Source organism: Echeneis naucrates, chromosome 1 (genome assembly GCF_900963305.1).
Source record: "Echeneis naucrates chromosome 1, fEcheNa1.1, whole genome shotgun sequence".
NCBI lineage: Eukaryota > Metazoa > Chordata > Actinopteri > Carangiformes > Echeneidae > Echeneis > Echeneis naucrates.
The window spans coordinates 15,370,423-15,387,648 of NC_042511.1; the positions used below are offsets into that span (position 1 = coordinate 15,370,423).

General features: G+C 42.5%; 1 protein-coding gene across 1 annotated transcript in view; it reads left to right on the forward strand.

Moving 5' to 3' along the window:
• The window catches only part of pcdh7a (protocadherin 7a), a 40,180-nt gene extending 23,541 nt beyond the window's left edge, over positions 1-16,639 (forward strand). The window contains exons 4-5 of the mRNA XM_029503652.1: positions 9,707-9,908; positions 12,532-16,639. Of these exons, the coding sequence (XP_029359512.1) occupies positions 9,707-9,908; positions 12,532-13,070 (741 nt within the window). The 3' untranslated portion in view covers positions 13,071-16,639. The remainder of the gene's footprint in view (positions 1-9,706; positions 9,909-12,531) is intronic.
• The last annotated feature ends 587 nt before the right edge of the window (positions 16,640-17,226 follow it).

The window sequence follows — 17,226 nt, forward strand, 5'->3', positions numbered from 1 at the left end:
TATAGACAGTCACGGCTGCACAAAAGGATAAACATTTCAAAGGCCCGGCGCTGTGAATAGAGTGAGTGATTTTCTGTGTATCTGCAGGGTGGAGGACCCAGATGGAGACAGGGAGAAGGGAGAAAGTCAATGCCAGACTGGACAGCTTGATAGTAAGAGAGCTGTGGTGGATGGTGATGCAGTAGACCTGCAGTGAAGCCGTCTCTCTCTCTCTCTCTCTCTCTCACACCACCTCCCTCTCTCCTCAAATTGCTCAAAAGCATTCCTGCGAACAAAAACGCACACTCCCACACACTTACATTAACTAGTTAAGGCACTGATAATGAACATCGGCCACAGATTTTGTCTTTAACAGCTCACAGTGAGAGGAAGCGATTTTGTGGCTGGCAAGCTTTCACAGGCTATATACTTTCACTGTACGGTGCAAGAACTGATCTATCGGGACAGGCGGGCCGCCGGGCAGTGCGGTGGGCAGTTCTGGTGGTGGCCACACGGGGGCTGGTGCCAGACTGCAGCAATGTGAAGAGGAACAAGGAGAGAGGAAAGAAAGATAAAGGAACCGCATAGTGCTGATCAGATGACCTCGCTGCTGCAGTTAATGTTCTCTGGTGCTCAGAAACAAGGCTAAGACTCTCCCTCGTATTGCAGTGCTGTTGTATTACAAGCTCTTGTAGTGGTAGGGGTTGTGTTGCTGGAGGTGTGTGTATGCAGGAGGGTAAAGATGAAGCAAGTGGAGGTGGAGAAGGAGTTTGTGAGGGCAAAGAGGGAGCGTGGCACAAAGGGTACCAAAGTGTCGCTCAGTTAGTTTTCTTTCCTTCTTTCTTTTTTGTTTCTTACTTTGTTCTCTATTTCTTTATTTATTTCTCTTTGTCCCCTTCTCCCTCTTTTCTCTTTGTCCCGCTGCCGTGGCCTCCCCCTCTCATTTCCCCCCACCCCACTTTACTTTGCCCCCCTCTTCCACTGCCGCACTTACCCCCCTTTCTCTCTACCTCATGCCCCCTTTCCCTCCCTCTGCTCTCTCCCCCGCTCCCTCTCTTCTTCCTCTCTGCAGTGCAGCACAGTGATTATCATTCCTCTCACAGAGTCAGGCCTGATAGTCAGATACTGCTGAGCACCCTTCTACATCACCTGCTTCTGGAGGGAGCAAAGGAGAGAGAGACTGAGACACAGAAAAGAGAAGAAGGGAAGAGGAGGAGAGAAAAAAAGGGAGTGGGAGAACGGGTGGACTGCAGAATAAGAAGGATGAAAGAGAGGAAAGCATACAGGGGGAAGTGAGTGAAGGAAGAGAGGGAGCAGAGAAATATGGAAGGGGGGGGGGATCAGAGAGAGCAGATGCAGAAGGGAGGATTGCTCTTACTGCAGAGGTGGTCCCACTGCAACATCCACACTGCTTACTTGTAAATGTGTGTGTGTGTTTACACGCAAAGTGTGAGCATAAGCAAGCAGGTGTGTCTAATGTGTGGACTTGCGGTACGTGTGTAGAAGTAGTGTGCGTTAAAGTGTGCACTGTGGCAACAAGGCGCCCCGGCTCATCAACATCTGCAACCCAGACAGCCAAAGAGTCACCGCTCACATTGCTTCATCCCTAAACTAAGTTTCAACCTGCTCCAAACCAATTTCTGCATTCTGCAAATACCACAAGAGCGCATCAACACTCAGCTCCAAACAGCATTCTTTGTCTGTCCATTGCCACCTCAGACCGCCTGTGGTCATGCTGAGCTGTTTGGGTCCTTTTTTTGTTTTTTTTTTTTAAACTTTTTATCCTCCCACGCATGCTGATTAACAGCCTTTTTGTCCTTTGTCTTTTTTTTTTTTTTTTTTTCCTTTTGCTTATTCACCCATTTATCAGTTGTGTTATCCACCATTAATTGCTGCTTTCCTCCTACCTTCTGTGTTGCCACTTGTCTCTACCTGTCTGCTTGACCTAATGGCTAAGTTGCGTAAACAGGATGTCTGCCTCTTTCAGCAAAGCCTCAGGAAACTACATTCCAACTCTGCACACATCACTCCATTACAACACAGGGTCCTGGATACAGCTTTAGATCAGTTCTATATTTAAATAACCGGTGTAAATATGTCATCGTCAAATTAATTGTTAACACGTCTGTCCTGTTCACACAGTCCCCGTGAGATGCTTTCTGTCAGCATATTTCACTGTTTCTCCTCCTTGCTGCCTTTGATGCATAACTCAACACTCAATGGCAAAAGGTTTCAAAAGATTATCCAGCAAATGTTTCACATTTTTTTTTTTTCGGCAAATGTAACATAAGATCAGAGAAATTCGACCAGTTGAGTCAATCATTTAGTTTTTTTAGTTTTATTCATTGGTGTATTTGGCACGGTGATAAAACACAGAAGACAAGTGATAGAAAAAAGTGTGGAAACATGGTGCTAAAAAGGGTTGGATTGCAGATGAACTTAGCTGTTTCACTAGATGTGATGAAACACCAAATATAGTCACATGAATGCGACTTTTCTCTTTAACAAACTTTCTCTATTTCAAAAATCCCCTTAAAACAATCAGACATGGACTCTCTATAGCCTGCGAGATCATACATTGTGGCGAAGCAAACCAAATGCGTGATGCACCACCCAACACGAGAACAAAGATGAGACAACGGTGAATCAATCCAATTTATTTAGTGTCTTCGGACAAAGCGTCTTCATCCAACAGGTTACTGATGAAGTCAACAATCACGCATTCCTGCTCAACATCGGGACAGGCAATACTAAATCTTTTCTATGATGTTCTCTTCGCATTAAACTCAGGGATGAATTCACCCGCTCGTTGCACAACAGACTGCACTCCCTAAGCGTGATCACATACCTTCATGTGCTGGCTGCAATGGCACCGTGTGATTTCTAAACAGAAGCTAAACAAGAGAGCAGAGGCGAAGGTCATTTTGAGTGATCAGCGCCCGCTGTAGACGACACCCATGTGGTGTCAACATGAGTGTATTAGCTTTCACTGCGTCCTGTTGTAGCACAAGTGCAACATGAGCTTGTTTATTTTTTACGGCGTAAACAAGCTACTCTATTTTCAGAAACACAATGAGGTGACATAATTTGATCATAGAAATAGAAGTATTGTATTTGTATCTGATATCTGTTTGTCAGGTAGTTTAAAGATTTACCAAAGGACCACATGAAAAAAAGCTGTAAATAGTTCTTTACATCTACGCATGCAAGGCCACTCGCAAATCTGGCCTTAATTGAGATTGCCAGTATATCCCACGAGAGTCACGCAATCCTATTTCTGGCCAGAAAATAATCGCACTTAAAAAATATTGATGCTTGGCATCAAATATCGCGTGGCCACGTTCTGAAAAGACTGGTCAAGGAGAAACCGCCATGGAAATGAATACACAAAGCGTCACCTCTCAGTCAACGTTAGGGTAATTTCAGGCATCTGGAGGGAGCAGTTACAAATAGGATGTCAGGTGTCTGTTTGATTGACATTTTGCTCACAGAAGTGCCTGACTCGTGCTGTGATTCAGCACGAAAACCCCAAACCACCACAAAGAAACCTCAAGTTGCTTTTTGTTCTTCTCTGCACAGAGACAAACGCACGCTTGTGGCTACATGCAGAAAGGTCGGCGGGGGATGTTGATGTTGAGGAAATGAATGATGAAAACACCATCTAGCACATGTGATGCTGGCCAACATGTTATCAGGCTAGCTAAAGGCATCATAAGTGATGAGCATTTGTGAAATATTAGAATACATCATCCCTCAGTCCCAGCCATTAAAACATATAAATTCCTTCTGCCGCAGTCTGTTACATTAAAAAAAAAAAAAAAACACAAACAAGCAGGCAAGAAAAAAAAAAAAACTCTTTCATGTAATTAAAACAGAAGAAGTGTTTAGTGCAAATATCATTATTGAACAGCCCGTGTCAATTAATTTAGCTTCTCAGAGTCTGTCAATTATAAATCCAAACACAAAAAGGTATCATCCGCTGTCAGTGTATATTGATCTGCAATCATTCTGGTATCAGCCTTAAATAAGACATCTCAATCAAACTGAAATAATGTTTTGTTATAGAAAATGGGAGCATTCGGTCTGTTTTCAGTATGCTGACTGATTACATTACCATGCAGCAGCTCTATACGCTACGGTCAGTTATGGATTATGCATGACATCCTGACTCCTTGCACGCAGTGTGACTTGGAGTTCAGTGAATGCGTGATAGCAGTGGAAAGATGACCTCCAGTCAAAACATTGCTAAGTAAACAATGCTTGTTACACATAAAAAAAAAAAATAAATATATATATATACATATATATATATTTAAATAAAACAAGCTGATAAATAACAAAAGCCTTCCATTACAGTGGGTTTCTGCCTCTATCGTGATGATGTCAAACATAAATGAGAATCAACAGAGAGCCAAAAGGGAAATGTGGCTGCAGACCTACAACCATATTTGTAGTTTTGGTTTATGCATAAGCCACATCCTGTCAATTCATTATGCAGACCAGAGTGTAGCAGGGCATAGACAAAGACACACTTACATACTAATGTGCTCACACACACACACACTAACAGATGTGGAGATGTGGCACGGACGCGCACAAACACACATGTGTTGGATATGCAGACACATGTAAGGAGAAGAGAGGGAGACTGTTAATTAACTAGAGCTCGTTAATTCTCTTTGAACCGACAGCATGGAGGTTTACACACTAATTACCTTGATGACTAAGCCAACCTGTGCATGAGCACACACACATACACAACCTCACACGACAAACATGTGCGCGCGCGCACACACACACACACACACACGTGTTCTCACGGGCTGACATAACACATCTTGCAGGCTTTGGAAGTCTCACACTCAGCCACAAAACACAAACATAAAGGTGTGAAGTCTCACTTGTAAGTGTAAGCATATGCACACACACTCACGTGTACACACATATTGCAACTTGAGCTTGCCCTGAAATGAAAGCTATATTAGGAACAATTTTCTCTTACAGTTTCTTCAGAGCTGCAAGTTTCAGATAGTTCAGATCCATCACTCCTGTTTGAATCACACTTATCGGCGCAAAATAGCTTCCATACTGGATGAGGAAATTCATATGTCTCCATGCTGCATATGCATAACATCCACGCAGACAACAGACTACAAGCACACTCACTCATGCACACGAGGTAACACACCGCGATGTGGAGATAAGTGAACCTCCCATGTCAGTGTTGAACTGTAATGACCTGTGTGAGATTAAGAGGAAGGGTTTTTATGTCCGCCAACAATTAAAATCCCATCAGGCAACTCTTAGGACACACTGGACTTCACCCACGTGTGTATGTTCACATGTATAAATAGTGGGTCAAGATTCAGTTGATATTTGTCATATTTCAGCCTTCAGTCAGTCGTTTCTGCAATTGCTCAAATAACAGAAAGGGTGGAGACACACAAACGTATATACATTTTCACGCAAGCAGGTTAGGGTTAGGGTACTTTGTTCAGATTGGAGCACATCAAGGAGTACAGAGCGTAATTTGTTTAGAGACAGGTAGGCCTGGGTAAAGCAGAAAGGAAATAAAAATGCATAAATTTCACATATGAGCAAAAACGAAAGAGTGGGAAAACACATGCAAAGAGGAGAAAATGTTGAATGATTATGGAGGAGTAGGAATAGAAATGGAGGAATACAGTACAAAGCCAAATTTGGAAAGAAGTTAGATGAAATCAGGAATAAGTATGTAAGGGATGGCAGTGCAGAGTTTACGATAAGTGGAATTGATTAAAAAGACCAAAATATGGGATTTGGCAAAGGAACAGAAGAGTGGCTTGTCAATGAGCAAAGGACTTTGAGGGGAAAAACTAGCGGGAGGATGAAAGAAAAGGGGTTAGGGAGTGTTGAGAAATTATGGGTCAATAAAGCCTTCTGTGGGGAAGAGGAGCGGGACTCGTAACGAGGTCAAGGACAGATCATCGATCGTCACATCATAAAACTGACCGGCAGAGAAGAGAAGGAGGGAAGACCAGAGAAAAGAGGGATAGTTATGGCTGTGAAAAGCAGAGATGACTGCAGGAAGGGAGAAAGGATCACAACAGAGGAGAGGAATAGAAAATAAAAATAATCAGGATGAAGGAATGAAAGGGGGCAGCTCCGGCCGGAGAGAGGGTTAGAGGGAAATTGAATTAGATGGAATCACGACTGGGCAGATGAATTTTGTAATAGGGCACACAGGGCACACAGCATCAGGCCTCCGATAGAAGTAACTCACTCTTTGTCTGTTGATTAAGTACTGTCCTGTGGCGTAGACTGGATTTTCTACATTCGTGGAGCTAGCTCCGGTTTGTGTCTCTCATGTATGTATGCGTGTAGCCTTTGAATGGGTGGAGGTGGATTACTGGGCGGAGTGACACTGAATTTTACACGGACAATTCATGGTCCCCATCTGCTCACTTTACTGAACTTTCCTACAATTTTCCATCTTAAAATTGTTGGATGGTTTTGCCATGGAATGTAGTACTCCCAGAAGAAAAAAAAACAATGATTCCCCTCTTTCCTCACTTGCATGGCAGGTAAACAGCAGCTTGTCTCATTCTCATGTCTCAGGAATTTTTGCTTCGTGCTACTAAGCAAATGGCAAAGTACAGTATGCGAGCACACTAATTCCACCGAAACACGGACACACGTCTGCTGAGCATTACAACGTTAGCATCGTCTTTGAAAGCATGTGAGCATTGTCACGTTAGAATTTAGCTAAAAGCCTCTGCGCCCTAAGCAGACTCACAGAGCTGCATAGCCGTAGATGCTGAAGGTATTTACAGTACCCTCCTTGGCTCCTCAACAACATGGATACAAAAAAATATTCCAACACAATGAGTATGTTGGCTCCTTTATAATTCGGGTTGTTGAAAATTCTAAACTCTGTGTCCTTGCTGTGCTTTCAAATACTAAAATGTAAAAAGGTAAAATGTTGAAATGTCAGTCCAATGCATACACTATGTGTATATATATATATTTTTTTTTATTACAAACAGTTAAAACTTTCTGAAATACCCTCAATAAATGTCAAGCAACATTCCACGTTTTCAAATATCGCGTGTTTATGTTTTGGAAAATCAGAGTTGTTGCGCTGCTACATGAACGGCATGGACTGGAGTTGACAATAATCTAATCTCCTCAGTAATCTAATTTTCTTTGTTTTGGGATGTTTCCCTGAACAAAAAGCTTGGAATCGAAATAGGTGTCGAGAAATGATTTCTCTTGTCTGGTTATCAGAAATAATTATCATTTTCAAATCATTTATGAGATGAGATGATTATCCTGTGATCCCAGAAGGGCTTGCTGTCATGATGTTGCATTCTTATTATTACTCTATGATCCAGAGGAAACTGTTTTGACAGCCCGTTAAATCAAGAAATAAAGGATTTATTTCTTATGTCAAAAAACAAACTTATTATAGCGACAATTAACAACTTTGTTTTCATTGCAGGAAATAAAAATAATAAAAGTAAAAAACTTGCACCAGGCGTGCCCTCTGCGGTTCTGTACACTCAGCCTACTCTGTCACCCACTTTTCCGTCTTTGTGCCATTACCCCAAAATTGAAGAAGTGGAAAAAGAGGCTGGACTGCTCCATCCTGCTGATGCTCTAAAAATATATTGCTCTCTCAGTGGAGACTTAAGATGAAGCCACTGAGATTCCTAGAACTGCTGTGTTTCTGTTCGTCTGTAATATCTCTACCTCTTCCTACGTTATTTTCATCTAAGACGTGAAGAAAAGGCTGAGAAAACATAATCTGCTATTTTCCCTTTTCCTCTTAATCAATTTTGTGCAGTTCCCCTCTCCTCTTGTCTTGTTTGTTCATTAGGCGAAATGTTCAAATGTTCCTTTTTGGTACTAACAAGGGGAGGAAAAAAAAAAAAAAACTAAAAGGGAATCGGTGCAGTTTTGGCTTTTATCACAGCTGTCCATCATTTTCCCTCCAGATTATCCTGAAGCGACGTTAGGAGCTGAACTTTTTCCGCCCTAATCTGACGCTTCCCTCTGTTCACTCACTTCCTCTCAATACGCCGCGTGTTTCAAAGCAATCTAAATTGAAAGGGGCGTAATTTTGCTAGCAGATAAATGCATATGAGGAGAGATCGGAGGGGTGTTGTATAGAAATGGGCTTCCTGGTGCAGAGCGATCCCTCCAGGCCAGACGCAATCATTTACCTCTCTGTGATATTCTCTCAGCATGGACTTATTACAGTCTTTTCCCCTTTCTAAAATGGAAACTTGTCTGCTAACTAGACTGGAGTGATTTGTGTGTTGAAGTCGCAGCAGGGGTGAGTCTCGCTTTGAGTGAATGATATGATTCGTTACTGGATCCCCATCACATTCACTGCGGGGTTGGTTGATTTGTCACCGGTGGTTGATAGCCTGTTTGTTCAAAGCTATGACTGCAGTCGACTTGAGAAACTCGCATGCTTTTATTTCAAGATTTCATAAGTTATTCTGATCCCAATCAACCTCCATAAAATGACTTGTCGCCTTCCTGCCCATGTAAAATAGCAAAAGGCAAAAAGCAAAAATTTCAAATCATGCAGCGTCAATAAACCAGGACAAGGCCGAACAAGCACAAATATCCAAAAATTAGATAAACTATTTTGCCAGCTGAAGTGAAAAGAATAAAAATTATACACTGAAAGCAAATGAAAATCAATCTAGAAATCAATAAAACCACAAAAGGATAAGGCTTTTGACGTTTACCCAGTAAAAAGACAAAATGCATCCATCTACCGCTCTAGTTTCCAACTTCCTGACTCTCGCTGTGGCACCGAGCCCAAAACCCATTTGATCCCTCTGAAGATGGAAAGCCCACATACACTGTTTTCTTTTCATTTTATGATTAAATTATTCTCTACAGGATGGTTGGGTGAGTGGTTAGCACGCATGGCATGCGTGGTTCAATTCCAGTTGGGGACCTACACCGCACTGCCGGCCACTCCCCTCTTTCTCTCAATCCTGTGTCCTGTCCGCCTCACAAATGTAAATAATGGCACAAAAAGCCCCAAAATTAGCAACAACATAAAAAAAACGGGAAATTGTGTTACTGTTGGATACATTCTTATCTTGGGATTCTTGTACATCTGAATTGTGAAGGAAGAACTAAATTAAAATAATCTACACTTCCCATGTAATTTGTTCTGAAAAAACACGTCACACAACTCAACAGTGACCACAAAAATGTACACTTAAGAGGTAGAAGTAACACAAAGTTTTGAACACACTGGTGAGACATTTTCATAAACCTATTATTTTGGTTTTTGCCTTAAAGAAAAAAATTAATCACCATCACCAAATTTATCACTAAAATCATTCACTTGAATTAAGAGAGCAGCAAGGGAGTGTTTTTGAGCGTGGACTACCACCCAGATGCTGCTCCTGGGCTCCACTCCAGATGAAAAATGAAGTGTCTGCAGGCAAGATGGAGGTTTGTAAACATAAACCATGTCCAGCAGCATTAATCTAAACTCGGATTAAAAACCAACTGCAAACTTTGGAAGACAGCTATTATGGGTTGATGACTATTACCCAGCGTTGTAACAGTTAAGCCCGTAATCAAGCCGGACACGAGCAGATAATCTCAATATGTCTTTATAGACCCCTGCCCACGACCTAATCCCCAGATTTAGAACCTCAGATTAGGAATCCTGGATGATTAATCCCATATTGTGCGTGTCTGTTTTCTGCAGGGAACCCTTCGCCGGGTGACCTTCTCGGTAGTCAGCCAGCCCCAGGACGCTGGTTGCTATGACAGTGGCATGGAGGACTCAGAGACGCCAAGCAGCAAGAGTTCATCAGGGCCACGGCTGGGAGCCTTGCCACTGCCCGAGGAAGGCTATGAGCGAACCACACCGGAGGGGAGTGTGGGCGAGGAGGAGCATGTGGAGAATGGTGAGCGCAAGTCAGCACAAAGACACACACAAACACACACACACACACACTGTATAGTAAAACGTCAATAAAATTTGATGAAGACAATCGGTCAAGGCTTCAAGATTTCTACATTTTTATATTTTGCATATTCTCAAGTCTATAAGTGTTGCATTCCTTGAAAAGCTTGGCCTTGTTTAAACTGCATACATCGTCCAAAATGTAAAATGAATACACAGAAACATTTTCACCGGAACCTTGAAGAGCTGTCAAGCTCTCAGGGGTCTTTCCGCCTTTCTGACTGTGTTTATTTGTACTTGCTGCACATGACAGCACAGGTGAGGAGCTTTTCAGCAAAGCTAATGTGTGGGGTGGTGTTATGGTGGTCCTACTGTTGTGGGAGCCACCGGCACAGACACACAGGAAGGGCAGTGCCATGAAGGACCTTTAATAGCATAAACGAAGAGGACCATTCAAAAGGCGAGAAACTCAGGGCATCCGGCCCAATGGCAGAAGAGACAAAGAGCAAGACACATTGGGCTGACAGCCTGCTCGTTAGAGAGCCAATGAGCAGGAAACCTTTGTGCGGCCCAAGGGCTGGAAAGCCGGAGAGCTTGAGACCTTAAGTGAACGGCCCAGGGACCAGAGAGCCAGAGGCCACTGGCAAAGGCAGGTCCCCTCATGAGGAAGGGCTGGCCTCCCACTCTGGTACTTGGGTGCACAGTAAATGGCCAGCAACAGGAGCCAGACAGTCCAACAGACAAAGCTGAGAAGCAGACGCAAGACTGGCAACTGGCATCAGGCAGTCAGCTTGATAATCTGGCAGCGCCTCCTCAGCTGATAATGCAGCCTAAAGAGCAGATGGTGCATCGGGAATGAACTGGTCACTGGGAGACACAGCACCGGCAGAGACAATGGCAGTGGGAGCGCATCAGTGGCTTAGACAACGGCATCTAGGGGCAGGCTGGTGATAAGGAGAAACTCTTAACAGAATCAGGAACAGGCAAAACTTTGGGTGGGATGTTAGCTGACCTCATGCCGGTTGGCGGGGTGGCAGGCTGGAAGTGAGATGGCAAGGGAACCAGACCATGGGACAGGAGGAGATTAGAAAACAAGTATCCAGGAGACACGCAGCATGGCTGTCAAGGTGGTTTGCAAGAAAGAGGACCCAGATCAGGGTTGAAGACAAACTTCCACCGAGAGAGGGTTTCCTGATCTGTAAATTCAGCCTCCTTCCAAAAGATAACTAGTGACTCCAGGAAGTCTGACTCATCAGTACGATGACGGGAGAGGTCTGCGGAAAATGGCATCACAAGTAGAGCTTTCTTTACTGGGTCCACGTTACACTAGACAGTAATGTTACTGACACACTGAAAAAAGTCCGGCATACCGACCAAACGGGAGAAAGAGACGGCAGGTCTCGAGAAAGATGACAGATACTGCAGCCACATACAGGTAGCATTAATGGGAGCCTACAACATGAGCAGCACAAAGGGAAACGCAGCTCAGCATATGCCAGAGCTTCTCTTTCACACAGGAAATTACGTTTTCGCTTTTTACTATGTCCTTTTCAAACATGGAGAGGCAAACAAGTTTGGGTTGTTTTTTTATTATTTCATTTTTTTTCCATTGTTCCCTCTGTGGTCATACTTGAGCCACACAACAAGGTCGTGGCGTCCTTGGTTTGTGACTGGCTGTTTTCCTGCAGCTGTAAATGTGGTTTCAGTTAAATGCTGCCTTTTCAACGAGATGACGCACCATGAGGATTTTGTGCAATTTAATATGTTTTGGTCTCGGTCAAATGGAAAGAGGAATTGAACAGATGATTCATTGTGTAAGTTGTAATTAGTCTATGATTACGTGCTTGTTTGGCTTCTTGTGAATTTACTGCTGCTGTCGCTGTAGGTAACCAATGAGATTGAATTTTCAATGTTTAATTCAGGTTGGGAAGAGTTTAGCAAATGAATGTGGATTTGGATGTGGATAGTTTATTAGCCAACTATCTGCACAGCCACAAAACACATCCGTCATCATCATAATTCCTGTCTTTTAACATGATGTCAGTATGACAGGTATACGTATTCATAGCCTTAACCTTTGGCCTTTGACTGGAGGGCGTGAGCCTTCAGTGTCCTCACTAACCTTTTCAACCAACACTGAAATATAAAATGTCAGATATGTACCTTGTGCAATGAACGGATGTCATTCATATTGCAGGTAACTAACTTCTCTTTTGCCCTCATTAGTTGTTTTGTTTGACCCCACATTTCATTGTGCACTGCGAAGATATTTTCTGAAGCCTTCGATGGAAGTCAGCAATTTCCATTTTGCTATTGCAGCATTTTTTTTCTTGCCTTTCGTGTTCCCTTCATGTCCCTCTCTGTTCCATGGGTTTTTTTTTTGTTTTTTTTTTTTTCTTTCAACACATTTGTCTTTGTCCCTTTTCCCCAGCCCGATGTTCACCTTAATCTCTCCTGTTTGTCCATCTGCTGTCTATTTGAAATGAATTATCTTCTCTTGTATTACCATACGTACCGTATTACTGCCACATCATCACTAGTGATGTCCCTCTATGTCTCTCCACATTGTGTTTCTGGATCACTGCTGAAAACTGCATAATGCTTTGGTCTTTTTCTGTGTCCAGATGCCAGACAGCTACCAGACGTTGCCCTGACAGGAAAGTGCACCAGAGAGTGTGATGAGTTTGGTCACTCCGATACCTGTTGGATGCCCGTCCGTCCTTCCCCTCGCCAGCGCCAGCGTCACGGCAGCGACCCCCCACGGCTCTCCACCTTTGCCCCAGGAGACAATAACAACAATCTGCGTGGCAACGACCATGAGAGTGACAGCGAGAGCGCCGGCAGCGCAGGGAGCTCAGAACCCGGGGTGGTCGTCAGCGGAGAAGGCCAGAGATTACCCTTAGCCAATGGGGATCCTCTGGGCACCCTCAGTAGTGGAGACCGCAACAGGAACATGGGCGATCACAACCGCAACCTTCTGAACCGCAAGATGACTTCGGCATCCTATGACACATTCAGTAGCGCAGGCTTCGGGAGGCGCCAACAAGAGGAGGAAGGAGGAGAAGGCCAAAATCCACCTGAGGTCATACCACTGACGCGGACAGGAGGGGACTACAAGACCACATCCTGTCTCACACTGTCACGTCGAGAGGTCTACCTGTGACAGCCTCGCAACCGCGCAATCACCAGACAACTGCCTTCTCTGTTAAGGAGGGAGGGAGACTTTACCTGCCAGTCATCTTTTTGGAAGGCCTTGTGAAAAATATGAAATGTCAGGGAAGATGTTTCCAAAAGCTGCGTATCAAATTAGATCATTTGGATTCTGACTGATATTTATAGGCTCTTCAACATGAGCAATGATGGATCAACTCTTTTCAGAGCTGTGGCCACAAGTACTTTTTGAAAAAAGTTTGTTTTGTTTTGTTTTTTTTTTTTTATTTCTAAACAACAAGTGAAAGTTGCCTTCAGGCAAGAAATCCTATTATGTCCATGTGGAGGAGGACAACTACATCTCCTCATGTTTTTACCCGACTCCAATGCATGCCTAACACAGAGGGATCTGTGTGAAGAAGAAAAAGATCGAGACTGAGTAAATCCTGATGCTATAAATGCCTCAGTGTATATAAAACTTTCTTCGAGGCTACAGCAGGCCAGATTTGGACTCAGCTGACAAACTATCTCCTGAAAAACCACTGAGGTCTTAACCAGTCAAAATAGATGAAAAGAAGTTATGGTTCTATTTCTCACCAGTCAAACTTTCTAATGCCTAAACAACTCGTATCGTAACACAAGACGGGAATATTACCCAATAAAACTGCTAACCCCCGTGAGAATCTCATAGTCAAAACACAGTCTCAAAGTACCAACAGCAATGTGGTCACTCTACAGTTACACAGTAGGAGGAAAAAAAAAAGATCAGGTACTGTTCTTTAAAAATAGAACTCATTCAGAACAAACTACAATAATGTGACTTTTTTTTTTTATTTATTTTTTTTTTTACACAAAGATCAAATGTAACCATTCAGAATATAAGGTTCTCATAGAGTGTCGGTAATGCCACAGTTTCTCCAGCGTGTGTGAAAATATGTTTATTATTTTGACTTCACACCAAGTCTGTATGTATATAATGTACGTGTGTACTTGATAACATGGCGGTACCCCCTACCCCCCCCCCCCTCCCCACTCACTGCCGTCCACCCGTTCAGAGTAGACTGAAGTGCTGGGTTCATGATTCCAGTATCCTGACAGTGTTCATGTATCATAACTGTTCTTTCATACACATGCATACATATATACACATGCACGCATGCACGCACTTCCATATACGGACCTAAGCATGTGAACAAAAAGTCAAAACAGTTCATTAACAGAATGTGAACATGCATAGGGCCACAGTTCGTGACAAGATACAGTGGCAATGTAAGATAAAATATATAAGAATTTACATTAACTTTCATGCAGAAAATGTTAAACACACAATCATACATACATACATACACAAACATATACACATACAACATATTAAAACCTAAGTAGAAACACAAACTCGTATTAAGATATGGGCTATGCGCAGAAATTCATATGCACTGTGTGTGTATGTGCTCTTAATCATAATTTTTTAACATATTGCCTCTCATTGAACTAGCTGTAGCATTTTGCCTGCTCCCTTCCGATCAGTATTTAAACATGAAATGTATTTAGATAATTACTCATCTTTCTGACTGATGTGCGGGCTACATTATAAGGAATTTCAATGACATCTACTGTATGTAATAATGATGTGGGAATATGAGCTATTCTGCATTCTGTACGTAGGACTCATAGAAAAACCAAATTTCTGTAATTTCTGTAAGAAAAAAAAAGGAAAAGAAAAAAGACTGCATGAAAGAAAGACAATGCTAACTTTTTTCTCCCTCTTTAAAAAAAAACAAACAAAACAAAAAAAAAACAACAAAAAACAACACACCTTTTTTCGATACCGCTCCTATTTGGATACATCTGTACTATGTGCGCACTTACAGGGAAATGGGGATTATGATGGCAGCAAGGGAGTTAGCTTCAGTTGATTAAACTTTTGCTTCTTTATCGTACAGCGAGTCTTGCCTAACCGCTGGCCTTTCTCTCAGATTCCACGCCCCTATGTTGCCACGAAGAGCAAGGCATGCTAGAACAAAAAAAAAAAAAAAAAAAAGACAACACACTGTAGAGGGAGCGTGGAGTTTTGTCTGTTGCAGCCCCTTTTCACTGCACTGTGCCCATCGAAACACGCACATACGGCTGTGCTGAATCGTGCCGATGAAAAACTCCTTCATATTTGTCCTTCCCAGCAGGTACTGCACGACTCCAGACGCACTCTGCTGCACTGGGCTGAAGAGTGGGTGTGGATCGAGGCCAGTACATCTTAATTCCCATCATCAGCGTGTGGTTCAGTGGTGTGATAGGGATAATAGGGTTAGGTCGTCCCTGTGGTCTTAATGAATTTCCTTTCTCCTCTCTTCTCCTCCCCCGATCTGCACTGATCTCATTAATGTCTGGATAGGCAAATGTAACACTGCTGGGTATTGCTAATAAGTGTGTCGCTTCATTTTTTATTTTTATTTTTTTTTTTTCCTGGTTGTTTTGAATCAGGTACCAAAAAAATAAATAAATAAATAAAAAAAAAGTAGACACACTTGTAAAGGATGTACTGAAATTAACTTCAAAGATCCAGAAGCATGAGCAAAACTCAGGTAAGATGCACAACGGCGTTTAACCTGTTACCTGACTACTTGTGGTTTTGGCCCCGGATTACCTCCCGTGATTATTGCTGCCTGACTGACCCCTCAGTCGAGCGGCAACCGTGAAAGTTGAACTAATGTGTGGAAAGAGCAGAGTATGACTCCCCCTCTGAGTTTTCCAATAGTGATCAGGATATAAAAAAAAAAATAAAAGGTGGGTGCTCTATGTGCGTGATTAGGGTTTGTATACCTGTATATACCTACAACTTTATAACACTGTAGTTTGTTCTGCCATTGGTGTACTTTCTCCCACAGCCTTCATCACCCCCAATTCCTCCAAATGGCTGTTTACAGAGCTCTCTCAATGATGGACTTCGCTGAGAATAAATACAAGTCAAGGCCTACATTTGGAAAAAGGACACGTGAGAACAATCAACTTTTCGCAGGGTGCACACAATGACACGCGCGATCACTCGCTTGGATAATGTGTTTGAATCCCTCGGATTGCGGGGAAAGTCTTGGAAGAACTGACGTCCAGTTTGTGAGCTTTGGAGACTCTTGGCCCAGCCCTGCCTCGTTACAGTGGCAGATATTTCTTCAAACTGCTGTTTTATGGCAGTTCCATTTCTGACACCTTTCAAACGCCTCCAATCTGGATTTAAGGGAACTTGCTGTACATGAATCTGTGTGGGTGTGTATCTTTTTTATACTGCACGTTTAAACCTGAATATGTTTCAGTCTACTGCAAAACAGAGAGGGGAGACAGATGGAGTGGAGCGTAAACGTCTGAGATGTGTCAGCCAGTAATCAAGACATTTTTAAAAACAGACACTTCAGCGGACATCATGTACCTGTCATCCCCCTCGTGCTTTTATCCGTTTAGCCATGTACAGATAAAACTACACTGTAGAACAGACAACTGGAAACCATAACAGACAATGGCATGCTTAAGGTGTTCAAATCTGCACTTGAGAAAAAAAAAAAAAAATGAGGAAAAAAAAAAAAAACTTTTTTTCTCTCTTCTTTATTTTCTAAATGGGGCTGGCACTGTTTTTTGTTTAGGTTTTTTTTGTTTTTTTTGTTTTTTTTTTGGCGCCCTTCCTGTAATTACATAATGAACTAATTGCATTTGCTATGATGAGGAGGAAGAGAAGCTGTCGACAAATGGTTTGGTATGAAGATGAATCATGTAAGTTTGACTTTGACATTAAAATCTTCAAACACTCGGCAGTCTCTTAAATTTTTTTTTTTAGGTTGGGGTTCACACAATAACACTGAGACAAACAGTCAATGTGGCAACAAAGATAATATTTACCAATATCTGTTTTTGCAATATTTTCTCACAGAATTTAATTTTGAGATGACCTAGCCTGTTCATCCCTTTAAGTAGTGATAATTCTCTAAAGAGGCAGCATTGGTAACATTTCTATTCATTTATTTACTGATGCCTCAGACTGTTATAATATATTAATAAGAACTGCTTTTGGCTTGCCAGATTATAGTATCATGTTTCTGCATGATACTTGCTTTGCTTTTGCTCCCACACTCATCAAAAAGATTCCCCCCTCAAATGGATTCCTTGCTCCTGCATCCTCGGGAAAA